Source organism: Vigna unguiculata, chromosome 10, assembly GCF_004118075.2.
Source record: "Vigna unguiculata cultivar IT97K-499-35 chromosome 10, ASM411807v1, whole genome shotgun sequence".
NCBI lineage: Eukaryota > Viridiplantae > Streptophyta > Magnoliopsida > Fabales > Fabaceae > Vigna > Vigna unguiculata.
This window is the reverse complement of record NC_040288.1, coordinates 13,500,317-13,518,149: the sequence shown is the minus strand read 5'-3', so window position 1 is coordinate 13,518,149 and position 17,833 is coordinate 13,500,317. Positions and strand designations below refer to the sequence as shown.

General features: G+C 36.6%; 2 protein-coding genes across 2 annotated transcripts; one reads left to right on the top strand and one right to left on the bottom strand.

Moving 5' to 3' along the window:
* Window positions 1–3,776: 3,776 nt before the first annotated feature.
* LOC114165267 (protein OCTOPUS-like) lies at window positions 3,777–6,123 on the bottom strand (the record flags this gene model as incomplete). The annotated part of the gene is made up of 1 exon (XM_028049925.1): window positions 3,777–6,123. A coding segment is annotated over one exon (2,010 nt), but the record flags the coding sequence as incomplete, so codon positions are not given.
* Window positions 6,124–14,899: 8,776 nt separating this feature from the next.
* On the top strand, window positions 14,900–15,973 carry LOC114165266. The gene has a single exon (XM_028049924.1). The coding sequence runs from the start codon at window positions 14,900–14,902 to the stop codon at window positions 15,971–15,973; it is 1,074 nt and encodes a 357-aa protein (XP_027905725.1).
* Window positions 15,974–17,833: the final 1,860 nt, after the last annotated feature.

The following is a 17,833-nucleotide window of genomic DNA, read 5'->3' as shown; positions in this document are numbered from 1 at the left end:
ATATGAATAGTTTTTTTGTTTTTTAAGTAACGGACTATCAATGCGATCTTGCAAATAAATTCTCAATTATCCTTTCTTATTAAATCAGAAAAAAAAAAATCTTCTTGGCCGCATTTTAATTTATTTCATCAAAAATGGTTCGACCTTCAAAATGATATATTGTTAATCGACTATATTTTCAAAGAATAAAAAAAGAATATTAAAGGATCAATCGAAGCTCAAACATTTGACAAATCATTGATGTTTATTTACCACTCTTAACAATTACATAATTAATATATCTTAATGATTTAGCGCAGAGTATAGCAATGTGTGGTGTGAATAAGTTATGGCATTAGAGAGAGACAAGTGTAAAACCAGAACAGTTTTCTTCCAACTTAGTCAAATTAGACATGCCATCAGTGTCATGACCCTTTTTTCTTTCAAATGTTTTTCTCACACTACCCCACAACACTCCTTTATTTATTTATTTATTTTTCCACCGTAATTTGCTTTCTTTATCACCGAACTTTCATTGGAGCAAGATGTAGAGATGTTTTCCCCCTACTTTTTTGACTTCTGTTTGATAATAGAGCTTTACAAATTGTATTGAAAACAGAGAAAGCACCAAATATAAGACTTGGTAATTGAAATGGGCATGGATTTTATTCCTTCAATATCCTAGTGGGACATCTACATTCATCTTACTTATTCAACCACAATCATTAACTTCTTATTTATGTCTACATTATGGGATTTCAGCTTCATAAAACAGAGTTTAAAGTGCTTCTTTTTTGGAGTTATTGCTCACATTCAAATAGATTAAATTGCTCTTCAATTTTAAGTAAGTTTATGAGTTGTAACTTAGTCCTTAGAATTTCAATAAATATGTTGAATATCCTATATATTATTTTAGTGTTTTAAACTTAAGTTGTTGAAATAACACTATTACATTCAATTATCACACTTGAGATATTGTTTGTTTTGAAGTCTGAAACTTATATTATGTTGTTGACAAAGATTTAGAAAGTGTCTCAAAAAATTTGATGAGAAAAATATATTTAAAGTTAATTTTAATCTTGACCTTTAAATAATATAAAACTAGAAATAAGATAAATTTAAATATCATTCATTTATCGAGTCAATTGCGGTTTTGTGAGGTCAATTTCAAATTAAATTGTAATGTCTTAATATTGCTTCAATCCTAATCGGATTACCTTCTAGTCAAATTTTGGAATAAAATATGTATCTCTTAGTCAAATTTTGAAACACAGTATTAATTTAGAATATATAAGTAAAATTACTAAACCAATTTTTTGAGATTTAATTAATCTTAAATTGCATTACATTTAATATAATATGTTTACAATAATGATAACCAAACTTTTCTCCAATAAGGTATGATACATGCATCAAAGGCATCATGATTGAACATAATCGGGTATCGATATAAATGAGAAATCTACGAACAACTTTTTACAAGTAAGTGAGAAGAAAAAATACTTCGTGGGAATGCAATGTTTAATGGGTTTATAATAACTTTCACTTTCTGAGACCATGTAGGTAAAAACTGATAACTGAAAGTGGAGAATGAATGAATAGACAGGTAAAAATTGAAGGGTAATAATAAAATACAAGCTGTTTGAATTAAAAAAAAAAAAGTTATATATGTTTAAATGTTTTATGTAAAGAAGTTATTTTTTGTTTTGCGACAATTAAAAATAATCTTTCATAATTTTTTCCATAAATTAAAATAATTAAAATGCCAAATTGTAATAAATCTTTGCCAAGAATAAGTCTGTTTTTTCTTTATCGTCAACACATGGTAGATAGAGATTATTCAAACTTAATTAATGTGTCATATTTAAATACTAGATAAACAGATACATGTAGTCTCTAACCAAAACACCATGTTCTTCTTTAAGGATAATATAATTCAATGATTACTATTTTAAATGAGAAAAAAATCAATTTGTATTTAAATCCGTCACAAAATCAAATTAAATTCTTACTTTATAAGAAGAATGTGTTGAACATGGATAAACTCTCCAACAACAATAGTTTTAATCTTGAAAACCCGATTCCAAATTTAGAAATCAATCATACATGAACTTTTTCACATGTTAAGAAATTTTAAAATATCTACAAAGTTTCTCTTATACACATTCTTAAGAGAGAAAAAATATTGTGAAGATTAAGATAAATAATGATAAAGGAGATGATAAATTATGAGGTTGGACCGACAAAATCTCACTTAGGCATTTGTTTGTGTTAGAAGGGACCGACCCATATATTCTGCATCATTTGGCTTTCCCTGTAGTTCTCGAAGGTCGGCAATTCTCTTCTTAGAAAACTCGTTAGGGGCATCCAAAATCTGCTTCCTTCGATATCTGCATGCTCACACAAGAAAACTTCTCCCAACAAATAATATTCTAATGCAACCAACAATTCTAAATTCCATAAGAATCTCAACTGTGCTTGCCATAAAATATTCTTTTTCAATCTAATCATTTGTATAGGAATCAAAGTCGCAAATTTAATTTCCAGTGAACACAATTACCTTGTAGTATGTATTGTTTAGATCAAGTCACAATCGAAAAATTTAAATTACTACGTTCTTAAGTAAAGAAAAGAAGAAAAAAAAAAGCTTAGGGAGAAGTGTTTGATGAACCACTCGGATCAATGTACAATTCAACTATAATTAATAAAAAACAACTTTTTAAGTTAGAAGAATTTGCACTATGTTAGCAACAAACTTTCAATATAAAAATATCCAAAGTTAAATCACTTCACTTTAAAATGAGTTTAGTTCAAAAAAATTTTACAACACTCTAAACTAATGCAGAGTCATGTTACAATATCAATTACCAAAGATTTTAGTAAACGTATAGACATTTGATTTCAAATTTAGGAACTGGTTATTAGTCCAAATTAATTTTATGAGTAACCCAAGTAACAGGCAAAGCACAGTAAATATTACATAGAGCAGTTAATTAGCATAGTTTGTGAATTGAAGAACCAAAGAGGCAAGCACCTGCTATACTTTCTTACATTTGTATACTGAAAAATAACCCTTTATTGCACTATCAAGTTTCAGTTGACGTTGACCTGACATACCAGTAGCATTAATATTCCTCTAGTTTCAAGTCAATCAGTAGCTCCAACACAGAATCTGCAAAATTGTTCTTCTTTTACAAACATGGAGGGTCAGCTTTCTGCACTCTTATCCCTATATATTCTTTTACTCATGTCTTGTTCCTGTTAACACCCTCCTTATGTCCACACACTCTTCATTGTCTCGGTAAACCCAAATGCAACTGTCTTAATCTCAACCTCCACCCATTGCTCTCTTTCCACACCAGTAAAATGTTGTAATTTCTTCACATACTGTTAAGATCGCACCTTTGTTGAGTTCAATCTCACTAGAAAAATTTTCAAGGCTCCAACATTTTCTTTGTGGACAAAGATACGTTGATGGATGTTTTATGGGACCATGGTCTGTGCTAAGTCACATGTAATAAAGTGTGATTAATTGATGCCAAAGGGAAAAAGGATCGACCGGTTATCTTTGTACTCAAAACTACAACTCATGACAAAGAGCAATTGCAGGTGGCATGAGCCCACAATGTAACCACTTTTGCAGGAATATAAAACATGCCAAAATTCAGGTTAAAATGCTCCCAAATTATAACCCCTCCGATCCTACGCCAATCAGCATTGCTTTTGCAGCATAAAGACAGAAAAAGAAACCATATCAGGTCCAAAGACAAAGCATATTTTGAGTGGCGCCATGAATCTAGCCACATGTCTCGTTTATTTATTTTTTTTTTTTCTGGCAAATTAAAGAAAGTGAACATGGTGTGTGAAGGAAGAGTTTTAGGTCACTATTCACTAACGCCAGCAGCATAGTGCAGAAGCAGAAACACTTGTTAAGAGTAAACTAAACTGAAGAAGCATGCTACTACTCAGTGTTAAAGAAAAATGCAGGTGCTTTAACCAACCAACCATCAAGAAGAAGAAGAAGAATAGTAGTAAATAGTAATAATACATAGGGCATGTGTGGTTTACACAAGAAATGCAGAGCAAAATGAACAACATCAAACCAAAAGAACACGTTATGGACCTTCTTCCATGTCAATACAATCCAAGAACACTTCTTGCAATAGAATGTGCTTGATTTGAGCGACTTTTCACAGAGCCATTTCTTCTGCTTCCCCTCATGGGGGTCAAGTAAAACCTCAAGAGACCATTGTCAATGTTGTTGGGTGAATACCTTGCACTCCTATTCCTTTCCAACACAAACTCCTCCTTCCCCTTCTTCCCATTTCCATTACCCTGCACACCGTTCCTTCTGAAACCTCCAAACCCCCCACCACCATTTCCAACTCCTTGAGCATTCCTCCAACTCACACTACTATTGCTCCTCAACATCCTCCCATTAAAACCACCACCGCCACCACCACCACCACCGCCACCACCTCTACCATCACCACCCCAAGTCTCCGAATAAGACCTCTCCACCCCATTCACTCTGCTATACCTATCCTCATCCTCATCCTTGTTCCCGCCACCACGCCGGTGAATAAACCCCCATATGCTCCACCGCCATCGCCGCCCCTTCTTCCCCCCCTTCCCATTCCCATTTCCATCTCCATTCCCAATCACCCCAACATCAAACATCTTCTCAGAATAGCAATCTTCCCGCATTGAATTTGACCCGAACTCCCTTTCATTAAACCCCATTCTCACACCCTGCACATAATCCACTCCAGAAGGAGCCACCTTAGCATTCACATTCACATTCACATTCAAATTCCCATTCCCATTTGCACCACCACTTCCATTGTTACTCAACTCATCCACCTCCAAACTAACACTCTTCCTAACCGAATTAGACCTATCAAGACTCTTCCTCCTCCTAGAACCCGAATCAGAGTAGTACTCTCTAGTCTGTGCATTCCCACCAGGAATGCCCTCATCGTCATTCACCGGCTCCTCCTCAACCGGAATCTGCGTATCAGTCCTCACCACATGCTGCAACGGTGCTACCGGCGCGTCTTCCACCACCGACAGCATCGTCGGCATCCTCGGAAAATTGCTCCGGCCGAGCAAGTACCCGTCCCACGACGCCCGCGGCTCCTCCAGCGAGTACCGAGGGTCGTCGAACGACATCCTCCCGGCGTCAAGCGAGAACTGCCCCGCGTCTAGCGAGAACCGCCCTGCGTCCAGCGAGAACCGCGGATCGGTGTCGCAAGACCGCCGCCCGAAGCCGTAGTCGGCGATCTCCGACTGCGTGTCCCGGAACTGCCGCCCGATCGGCTTCTCCACCGGAAGAGCACCGTTCCTCCGCTTCTTCGCTTTCTGCTTCTGGCGCCACTTCTGCAATTTTTTGCTGAAAACCGAAGCCGCGGAGAAGAAGCTTCCCGCGAGGTCCTTGAAGTCACGCGCTTTTTGCTGCTTCGCTTGTGATGAGTCAAGGTCGATATGGTCCTTCATTGTCTTCAGCTCCTCCTCTTCTTCAACGATAGCAACAAGCTCTTCTTCCTTCTCTTTCTCTTTCTCTTTCTCTGTGTCTATCTCTTCAACTTCAAGCTCTTCAATGACTTCAACTATTTCGTTCACATTGGCCTTGGGCTCCTCCACAACCCTGATCTCGTCTTTCTCGTCTTCCTCTTCTTCTTGGGCTTCTTGTTTATCTTCTGGGTGGTCGTGAACACGTGGAAGAACGTCGTTTAGTTCTGGGGGGTTGTCGTTTTGGGGTTTCAGGTCTTGGTGGAAGAGGTTTGAGAGGGTGCTGCGGACGCGGACGTCGCAGGATTTGCGCTGGGGTTCGAAAGAGGTGGAGAAAGGTTCGTTTTTGGAGGCGGAGAAGGACTTTGTGCGGCGGAGCTCCGGGAAGGCGGGTGGGCGGAAGAGGGCTTTAAGGGCGGCGGCGGCGGTGGATGGAGGTTTCCGGGCAGTGGCCGGGCTGTTGTTGTTGTTTGGGTCGAGGAGAGCAAGGCGTTCGCAGAGGCATGAGGGACAGAAGCCGGTGAAGGCTTCGTCGGGGTGGCGGGGGCAGGAGGTGGAGGGACGGTGGGCCTGCGGCGGTTGGGGGGGATTCATAACCGAAAGTGGGGAAAAGATATTTGAGCTTTGGTCATGTTATGAAGAATGAAGTGAAAGAGAAAGTGAAGAAGAAGAAGAAGAGTGAGTATTGAGTGTGATTTGTCTGTGTGGAGTGATGACAGAGAAAGGAAGAGAGAGAGAGAGAGAGAGAGAGAGAGAGTGATGTGATGATAGTGAGAGGTTGTGAAGGTTGGTGGCACTGTTTGGTTCCCAGGGACAGCGAGAAAACAAAAGTGGCGTGGCGTGACAAAAAAATTTAAGGTTTATACTATGTGGACGAATGCAAAATAAAATAATAATAATGATATGGGTTTTCTATACAGAGTAATTACTCAAATTCATCCCTAGAATATTAATGTGTTAAAAATTAAAATTTTTTAAAAAATTCATATGTCTGAAACTATGTGAGGATATTTGATATTATATATTATATATATAGTACAAATTAAATTATATATACACAAATTAAATTTTTAATGGTTCGTTTATACAATAATCTTAATTTTTGGAGAACCAATTTTAATATTTAATTTTTCTTATGTCGATTGTTTGTTAAAGTATTTGGATTAATGGACATCAATGAAAGAAACTACGTAAAGAAAAATGTAGGGTCGGTTACCAAGAATTTGGAGTTTCTCCTTGCATTGAAGTGTAATAAGTGTGTATTTTAAAAGGGAACGTGGAAAATTAATTTTTAATTAAAAAGAATTAGGGTTTAAGAATCTATTTATTAAGAAAATATTATATGTATTAAAGTAACGTGGATGACCTCAAAAGACAATTTAATGTATAGAAAAGATAGTGTAAAGCGTCCGTTTCAAAAATTGTAATGACAAATAGACGCAGGTGGTGGTATTTATGTTATTTTTCTAAAATACAATCATAGTTTTTCTGTGATGGATTTCTATATTTGATGGAATTATTTATTGTATAAAATTAATGAGACAAAAGTCTAAATTTGGTTAAAGAATGAATTAAAATAATGTATTTAAGTTTCATAATTTTTTTGAATAAATTTATTGATTTTTTAATAATTACCATAAAAGTGATTCTTAACATATTCGTAAGAGAAAATAATTTGTAATACATTTTTATATTGTTATCTTACAATAATATTCGATAAATTTGTTGAATTTTATGATATTTATTTTATAAATTATATTAACAATTTTTTTATTTCTATGTCAATTAAATACATAATAAAATTATTCAATTCGAACTATGAAACTTTGACGCATAAATATCATTTTTTTGTTAATTTAACAAGTGTTTTCCTTGTCAATCATTGTGATAAATTATGAACAACAAACAATTATTTTTTTAAATAAAATAGATATTTTAATATTTGTTTGCATATTATGAGTTATTTTTTCAAAAGTTGATAGTGACTCTAAAGGCCTCAAACTCAAAGAAAGCATGGAAACCTAAAATTACTGTTCTTCATAAGTCTCTCAACACTGTCTTTCATTTCCTAACAATTGTTAACGTTGAATTTTCAAGTTTCTTATTTTTCAAATTTATTACATAAAACGCTATTAGTATTCTTAATATTATAATTGTTATTGTTATAATTACAAATTAGAATAGACAATAAATTCAGAATGACATATATTTATATTATTGTACACATGAGTTTTATCATTTAATTTATTTTTCCTGTTAGCCATTTCCAACAATAGATATTATCGAACTATTTTAAATGGTTTAAATCAATCTATTTCTTAAAGTGGTTTCATATCACATTTCAAAGTCATCCATTAAACTTTAATTTTTTTTAAGCAATTTCAAGTAACTCAATCTAAAAAATAAAATAAAAATATTATTCTACTTATTAAAATAAATATAAATAAGAAAGCATACAAAATTGTAAACTAATTAAAAGTCTTTAAGATTAAGTCGAAATTCTTTAATAATAATAATATAGAATCATAAACATTTGCTAATCCATAAAGCAACTCATATAACTGTGGTTATTTATAATAAGATCTCGTTATCAGTTACTATGAATATTATTAGTATTTTCTCTGACCTGGTTCCTTTCCGTTTTGTTTGGGTTGCTACTTTAACTTTCTTTTTTTTTTTAAAAAATAAAAAATAAAAAATAAAGGTTGATGCTTTAACTTTAGGTGTGGAGTGTGGAGTTCTATGGGGTCAGAACTTGTCACTATTTACAGAAAATAAACAATGAGAGGTTGTTGTTTTTACTAAAGGTGATGGGGATTGGGGATTGTGCCTTTTGTTGTATCACTTTTGTTTTTTTGTGTTTTCTTTTTTTCAATTTTTTATAATGAATTTCATTCAATTCTACCTACCATTCAAACATCATTCCCATTTGTATTTTCTCAACCATAATAGTAGCTTCTAATTCCTCAAACATCTCTTCTTATTAAAAGAAATACATGAATTTCATTTCTATATAAATGTTATTTTTGGCTCAACTAATTAATTTTTCTAAAATATATTGACAAATGTATTACTTGAAAAAAATTATTTAAAAATTAAATATGTTTTTGCCTCTAAATTATTATAAAAAATATTTTATAAACATTTTATTTTTGCAGCTTATATAAAATATGTAAAATATTCTTCTATTAAATAGGTGTTTTCTTTACAAACAAAATTTCATAATAAATTATAATATATATAATCTTTACATTATTTATTAAAAAAAATATCTTATATAATGTTTATAAAATATTGGGACAAAATATATTGTCATTTAATTTAAAAACACACTTTTCCATAATAATTTAGAAATAAAATTTATATTGAACCTTTAAATTATTTTTCATATTAATGATCCACTTGAAGTTCAACAAGATTTTAATTTGAATCATTGTATTTTCCTTTTAAAAAAGACTCTCATATAATTGCATGATCACACTCACAATTCTTGACAAAATAGAGATAAATTTGTGTGATAAACTTCAAAATCTTTTTGGTAATAAAATATTAAAAAAAAACTTAGATTTAATTTTTCTATGAAGGTGAAAAAGAAAATGTAAACATGAGGTCCCCTTATGAGAGCATGGACCAGTTGTAGAATCTATAGAGGAAAATGTACAAATGTACTATGCAATGCAATTCAATGTATGAATGATGAAAAGAAAAAACCCGAAGAATGTTTTGTGTTGTTTCCTTTAATTTGTCCTCCCTCCAACTCACTGTTACAGCACCATCTTATTTATCCCAATATAATATAATTTTGATTCTGATTTCGAATTTATAACAGGACGATCCAATTGAAGATCTGAGTTGTCTTTCTTTTTTGGGACCATATTTGTGTCTGGTCACCAAGTGCACGAGCACACAAATAATCATAAAAACAGTATATATGACCAGACCACACCATCGTAGGCATGCACGAGGACTATATCATAGGACATTAGGACCAGCGTAGTGCTTATACATCGCAATCTTATCGAAAGGCCTAATAAAAATAACCTTTTTCTTTTATTTTTTTTTTTATCATTTCTCATCACCAAAATTCGAATGGAGTTTAATAACATTGTTGGTCTCTATATGTAAATTAATTATTTAGTAATTTCTTTTATTTAATTGGTTTCTATATTTTTTAAATGGTTATCTTTATACTAGATCACTATTACCATCATTATTCCTATTTTGGTTTCTAAGATCGGACAATAAATACTTAAAAAGAGTGAATGATCATACATTACATCATCTTCTAAATGACGCTAATATAACATACTAAATCTTCTTAAAAAATATATAAACCACATGGAGTAAAAATAAATAGAGGAAAAACATTGAATTATTGTTACAAAAATAAGAACAAAAAATTGCTACGAAGCCTTCTGTAACGTCTCATTTAATCAATAAACATAATTAAAGGAAACGTCACCACACAGATAGTATAGCAGCGCAGTCCTAGAGTTTAAAACATAACTCCTAACACATATCCATGACACACCACGACGCCAAAACTAAACCAGTTACAACATTCAACAGTAATAAAAAAGGAATTTAAAAGACAAACTAGTACATGGGCCATAGCCCAGAAAGCCCAAAAAGATTTAGATCCAGTCCAAGCAGACTATGCAGCGGAACCTCCAGCCCAAAAACATGGGAAAAGTAAAACTTTAGTTTACACGCGCCAAAATATCAAATCCATAAATGTGTTTCACGCTTACAATTATAAAACAATTTATAGTAATTGATTGCAAAAATAATCCATAAAATAATTCCATGTAAAAATTCTCATGTTGATCCCACTCTGGCTCTAAGTATCCACATGCTCACCTGCATCAACATCTGCTCCCATGTAACGAGTTACATGATCATCGCCAAACACACACAGATAGGGTGAGCTCAAAATAAAAACGCATTACAAGGTACATTATAATAACAATTAAAAACCCCTAACACTTCTACTACACTCAAATCTCGGACCCAAACTTTCATATCTTCCTCTGGACGCCTTTTGATTCTACACCCTTTGATGAGTACACTGATCGATCTTTGTTGCACGAGTGTTTACTCGCCCCTCCGACTACAGGCCACCACCTAATAGTCCACACGCGGGAATAAATTGCCACAGCCACAATCCGCGACACCAAGTGGAGTTCCCCAAAATGAACCGTAGTCCGTAGTTGTCCCCGAACTACCAAACTCAATCAGTTACACTGAAGATTACAATCTTCCGGAACCCCGCCATACGAGCCACGATCTCGCACACTCCACTGGACTTCCAAAACCACCAGGCTACAACCTCAAGTGGCCATGTGTTATCCCAATACAAGTTACACTCATAACTGGGCTCCCAACAAAGCATCGCATCAAGACCTCCATCCAAAGCTATGTAGAATCCCTCGCGTAATCCATTACAGCATCCAAAACCGCCTAGCACAACATCCACGTCGCTAGGTTAACTCGCGTTCTAGACCACCTGCCAGAACACTTGGCGCCGTCGAGCGCCAACCCACTGGATTTTGGTCCAAGCCCAGTTCTATAACACACTGCCTAGCGGAACCACTTTCGTTGCCAAGCGCCAACTCTCAGGTTTTACTCTAGAGTTCGCTTTGTGGCCTATCTCTTGGCAGTTTACACCGTTCCGCCAGACGCCACACTAGTAATTGGTAATTTACTGGTATTTGGCACTTTAGAATAGTTTCCAATGAACCTATTTATACATGAGACTCAGTGCACGAAAAACATGCATCCATGACAAGTAAATACACTTTCATATCATTAAGTTGAACTCAACTACACAATATCACATGGTCATACATCAAACACAACCATATTCTTGCTTTTATACATCCTGAAGAATCATAATAAATCCACTTAAAACTATCAAAACAAAGTGTTATACCCAACACACAATCATGCACAACCAAACAATATACAAACCAAGAAGAACACATAATCATTGTCCCAAAATATCACACGGGCAATAAAAGAGTAATAATGATAATAATAAAAAAACAACAACAATAACAATAATGATAATAATAATAATAAAATGAAACAATACAAATAAAAATAATAATAAAATAAAATGAAACAATAATAGTAAAAGAATAATACTAATAAGATAAAATAATAAGATAAAATAATAATAATAACATAAAAAATAATAAAAATAAAATAAAGCAATAATAATAAATAATAATGATAATAAAATCATAAATAAAATAAAAAAATGATAATAATAAAAATAATAGTAAAATAAAATAATATTAATAATAAAGATAAAGATAATTATAAAATAAAAAAAATGAAAATAATAATAAGAATAATAAGAATAATAAAAATATTAAAAATAAAAATAGTAATAATAATAAAAAAATAAATAAATACTAATTATTATTATTATTATAATAATGATAATAGTAATAAAACGAAATTTTATAAATAAAAATAATAACGAAAATGAAAATTGTGAAACCCTCTTTTATTGGCTTCTTTTTGCTCTCTGTTGTAAAGACCCAAAAGCCAGCTACTTCCACCCTCCTCCTCAACTTCAAATTCTCTCTCAAACTCTACCCCTTTAATCAGTTTCCTCACCAATTCTTTGAACCGTGATCAGATTTCGGAAGGAACAACCCAACAGAACCCTCTGCAGCTTCCTCCCTCAACTCCCTTCCTCTTAGGTAAGTTCTATTTCGGTTTTGGTTCATTTCCAGCTAAAATTCGCTATTTAATCTCTGAATTCTGAGTTTAATTATGGGATTCTTCTTCCTCTATGTCTTGGTGATAAATTCTCTAGGTTAATTTGAGATTTTTGCCTCCTTGCAACTAGTTTGACTCCACCAAACTCAATACTTAGCAAAAAGGTAAGGGAAGCTAACCTTTAACTAAATTTTCGGGTATATAGTGTCTTTGAGTGCTTGGATGGCATGATTCTCTGTTTAATTGCTATTTGGAACTACTTGCTGTGTAAATTTGGGATTTGGCATGAATTTCGTAGCTCTGCATGTGAAGAACAAATTGGAATCCTAATAATTTTGCCCAGGCAAGCAGCTCTCGCCTGAGCGAAAGTATTAGAGAGTTACATCTGTTACTGCGCGAGGTCTCGCCTAGGCAAGCTAGGGTCGCTTGAGGGAGGGATCCTCTCGTCTAAGCGAACCAGCTTAGCTTGAGCGAGAATTCGCTCAGGTTTTTGGGTTGCCCACTGTATGGGGTCTCGCCCAGGCGAGGGTGGTTCGCCTAAGCGAGATTACCCCTAGCCTAGGCGAGATTCTCTAGCTTAAGCGAATTTCACTACAGAGTTATGTTATTTTCTCTGTTTTAGATGAACAAAAGCTTTATTTAGTGAAATAATGTGATGTTTGCTCATAGTATGCTTGGATAACCATGATTGGTAATATATATATATATATATATATATATATATATATATATATATATATATATATATTTATTTATATATTTGTATGATGAAATTTTGGGGAATGAGATTGTGATGAGATGTGATGGAAATAGGATTTCTAGGGAAATTCTAAGAGAAGTATTTAGTGTGTGTAAGCACTTAAGGACTCAAATTTGGTTGGCATCCTGACGCTCCAATAATCCTTTAAGACTCATGTAGTGTGTGATGGATTATGTCGTGAGGAGTAGCGGGAGGTCCTAGTCTATGGACCCGATCAATCATAGACGCGAAAGGGACTTACCTTGGGAGTGGTTGGGTGATAACCCCTTGAGCCTAAACTCTGCAGAGTTTGGGAACCTTCACAGGTGCAAGCCACCAAGAGATCCAATGTTGCTTACATAATCCAGATATCGAGTCTAGTGTCATGTAACTATGTTGCTTTGTGTTAGTAGCTTAAATATTCTGATAGATGTGAAATTACTTGCTGATAATTATAATTAAATTGCTTGATTTATTTGGTTAGCTTACCCTTCTTGTATGGACTTGTTTATCTTTGTGTATGTTTTCTTTTGCAATGATCACCTATGTCTTGGTGTGAGCAGAAAAGGATCCAGGAGAAGATACTCCCCTTTTTTACCAGAGTTGACTCACAACCAAAGACGTTTGGTAGAACTTTTGTTTCTTTAGACTGGGGATTAGAGCCCTTTTGGACTATATATATATATATACATATTATGTCTTCTCTCTAGCATAGACCATACTTATGCTTGGAAGTTCATACAATTACTTTGGATGACTGTATTAAACTCATGTATGGCTTATTCTGACTATCTGCTTTGCTAAATCATGATATGATGTTTTGTTTAGTAGTTTGAATATTATTAAATGGGATGTTACATTTTTTGTATCAGAGCAGTGGTTCCTTTAGGATCTGTAGGTGTGAGCTTGCTTAGTTTTTGTTGCGTATTCATCATAGTGTTTTGGCATAGTTGTGGTATCTATTAGTTAGACTGATGATTCTTTCTTTGTGTGGTCAGAGCTATGGCACCTAGGCCTCCTCCTCCTCCTATTCCAAACCCAGATAATCCTCATTTAGTGGGAGCAATAGAGGCGATGATTGCAGCCATGCAGCAGTAGAATGCTAACATGGTGAATCAACAAAACCTAGCCTTACAACAGATGAAGTCTGCAAGAGTAGCAGCAGAGGCACTTGGAATCCCTACATCAGCTGGGAGAAAACCGTTCAGCAGTCGGTTCGTCCCAAGCTCCACCATCAGCTGGAGTTTGGGGGATTTCCTACAGCATCATCCATCCCGCTTTGATGGCAAGATTAGCCCAGATGGAGCAGACCAGTGGATGCGGGATATGGAACGAATCTATGATGCCAAAAGGTGTCCTGTGGAGAACAGATTAGCATACATTGAGTACCTTCTTGCTGGAGAGGCCGTACATTGGTGGTCCAACATGAAGATGATGTTGGAAGATAGCAGGGAACCCATCACTTGGAAACTGTTTAAGAAAAAGTTATATGCCGAATACTTCCCAGATAGTGTAAGGTATGCAAAGGAGGTCGAGTTCTTGCAGCTGATGCAAGGAGACATGTCAGTGTCTGAATATGCTGAAAAGTTTAAACATCTGGGCAGATTTCATACCCTGAAGATGGCTGAAGACTAGCAGTGCAAGAAGTTTGAAAATGGGTTGAGAGGTGATCTTAAGCTCATGGTGGCCCCACTCTCTATTAAAGAATTTCCTGCTTTGGTGGAGAAAGCTCGAGTAATGGAGAAGCTTAAGGCTGAAGTTTAAGCACAACAACGACCCCAGCAGAAGGTGGGGGGACCATCTGGGTCCACGAGCAGACATGAAGATAGGAGGAAGCCATACTCCAAGCCTCAGCCTCAGGGGCCTAGGAGATTCTCACACCAGCCTCAACAGTTTCAGCCTCCTAGGGCGTAGTGTTTCCTTTGTTGAGGGCCCCATATGAAGAATGCTTGCCCTCAGCTCTCTAGCAGGAGGACGTGTCACGGTTGTGGCAAGAAGGGTCATTTCATCAAAGATTGCCTTGCTAGTAGGAGTGTAGTGCCGAGACCTTCAGCACAGTCTCAGCCGCAGCAATCCAGGGGAGGCGTAAGGCCTCAGGCAGCTGGCCGAGTGTATGCCATGACGGGTAGAGAGGCGGTCAGATCAGGTAACCTCATCATTGGATCATGTATGATTGCTGGTAGGAGTTTATGCGTTTTGTATGATTCTGGAGCTACACATTCCTTTGTGTCGGAGTCTAAAGTGTTTGAGTTGGGTCTTCCGGTGAAGGAGCTCCAATTTGACCTGGTAGTATCCACGCCTGCGTCTAGGTTGGTCAGAACCTCGACATTATGTGCTAGGTGTTTGATCGAGGTTGAGGGACGCAAGTACAAGGTAAATCTTATTTGTTTACCTTTAGAGGGACTAGATGTAATCTTAGGGATGGATTGGCTATCTGCTAATCACATCCTCATTGATTGCAACGAGAAGAGGGTGGTGTTTCCTAGCTTGGAAGATGAAGATCAGTTGATATCCTCACAGCAGGTGGATCAGGCAATCAAGGAGGGATCTCAGTGTTTCCTAATTATGACTCAATTATCTGTTGAGAAGGGAAGCGGGAATATTGAGACACCTGTAGTGAGAGACTTCTCAAACGTATTCCTTGAGGATGTACCTGGTTTACCCCCTCCTAGAGAAATAGAGTTCTTTATTGATCTAGTGCTAGGAGTAGGGCCAATGTCAATGGCACCCTATAGGATGGCTCCAGCTGAGCTAGAAGAACTGAAGAAGCAAATTGAAGAGCTGCTAGAGAAACAATTTATTAGACCAAGCGTGTCACCATGGGGAGCGCCAGTGTTGCTGGCTAAAAAGAAAGACGACAGTTCTAGACTTTGTGTGGATTACAGGCAGCTAAATAAGTTAACCATAAAAAATAAGTACCCTCTGCCAAGGATAAACGACTTGATGGATCAATTGCACGGAGCTATAGTGTTTTCTAAGATCAATCTGAGATCAGGATACCATCAGATTTGAGTCAAGTCTGATGATATTCAGAAGACCGCTTTCAGGTCCAGATATGGGCATTATGAGTACATAGTAATGCCTTTTGGAGTACCTAATGCCCCTGCCATGTTCATGGACTATATGAACAGAATCTTCAAGCCATTCCTGGACAAGTTCGTGGTGGTTTTCATCGACGACATCTTAGTATACTCTCGAAGTCATGAGGAGCATACAGAGCATTTGGGGACAATTTTGTGCATCTTGAGAGAGAAACAACTATATGTGAAACTGTCGAAGTGTGAGTTTTGGATGACCACAGTCCAATTCTTGAGGCATACGATCTTAGCTCAGGGCATATCAGTGGATCCATCCAAAGTGGAAGCCGTGTTAAAGTGGGAGCGTCCTAAGTTAGTGACTGAAATAAGAAGCTTTGTGGGCTGGCTGGCTACTATAGGAGGTTCATTGAGGGATTCTCTAAGATAGCGGCACCCCTGACACAGCTGACTCGAAAGGATCAGCCTTTCGCTTGGACTGACCGGTGTGAAGTGAGCTTTCTAGAGTTGAAACAAAAGTTGATTAGTGCCCCCGTGTTGGTGATCCCTGATGCCAGTAAACCCTTCGAGGTTTACTGCGATGCTTCCCATCAGGGATTATGATGTGTTTTGATGCAAGACAGGAGGGTGGTTGCCTATGCCTCGAGACAACTGAAAAACCATGAAAAGAACTATCCCATGCATGATTTGGAGCTGGCAACTGTGGTATTTGCCTTGAAGATCTAGAGACATTATCTGTATGGCGCGCAGTTCCAGGTTTTCAGTGACCACAAGAGTCTGAAGTACTTGTTTGACCAGAAAGAGTTAAACATGAGGTAAAGAAGGTGGATGGAGTTTCTGAAGGACTTCGACTTCGAGCTATTATATAACCCGGGGAAAGCAAATGTGGTGGCTGACGCCTTGAGCAGAAAAACAGTTCATGCGACTCACATGATGGTTAAGGAGTTGGGTTTGGTGGAACAGTTTAGAGACATGCAGTTGCAGGTGGTTTTAGGAGAGGGTGTCATTAGATGCAATCATCTAACTGTGTCTAATGATTTCCTTGTCCTGATAAAGGAGAGGCAACTATCTGACCCTAAGCTATAGAAGACAGTGGAGCTACTTGGCACAGAGAAAGCCAAGGACTTCACAATAGGAGGTGATGGGGTGTTGAGATTTAGAGGCAGGGTCTGCATACCTGAGGATGTAGAGGTGAAAGGTATGATTCTTGAAGAAGGGCACAAGAGTTGTTTTAGTATGCATCCAGGCATGACTAAAATGTACCATGACTTGAAAGAATCTTTCTGGTGGCCGGGCATGAAGCAAGATGTTGCCCATTTTGTATCCTCTGGTTGACCTGTCAGAAGGCCAAGGCAGAGCATCAAAGACTTGGGGGAATGCTGCAACAGCTGGAGATACCAGAATGGAAGTGGGATAGCATTGCTATGGATTTTGTTACCCACTTGCCACGGACTGTGAGGAGCCATGATGCCATCTGGGTTATAGTGGACCGTCTGACTAAGAGCGCCCACTTTCTAGCTGTGAATCTGAGGATGTCCATGACAAAGCTGGCACAGGTATACATCAGTGAGATTGTGAGGTTGCACGGAGTGCCGTCGAGTATAGTCTCAAATCGGGACCCACGATTCATATCCCGTTTCTGGCAGACGTTGCAGAGTGCCTTGGGCAACAAATTGGCTGTGAGATCAACCTACCACCCCCAAACGGATGGTCAGTTTGAGAGGACCATCCAATCTCTCGAGGATCTCTTGCGGACGTGCGTGCTTGATCATCTGGGTGTCTGGGATGAGGTCCTGCCTTTGGTAGAGTTCACCTATAATAACAGCTTCCATGCAAG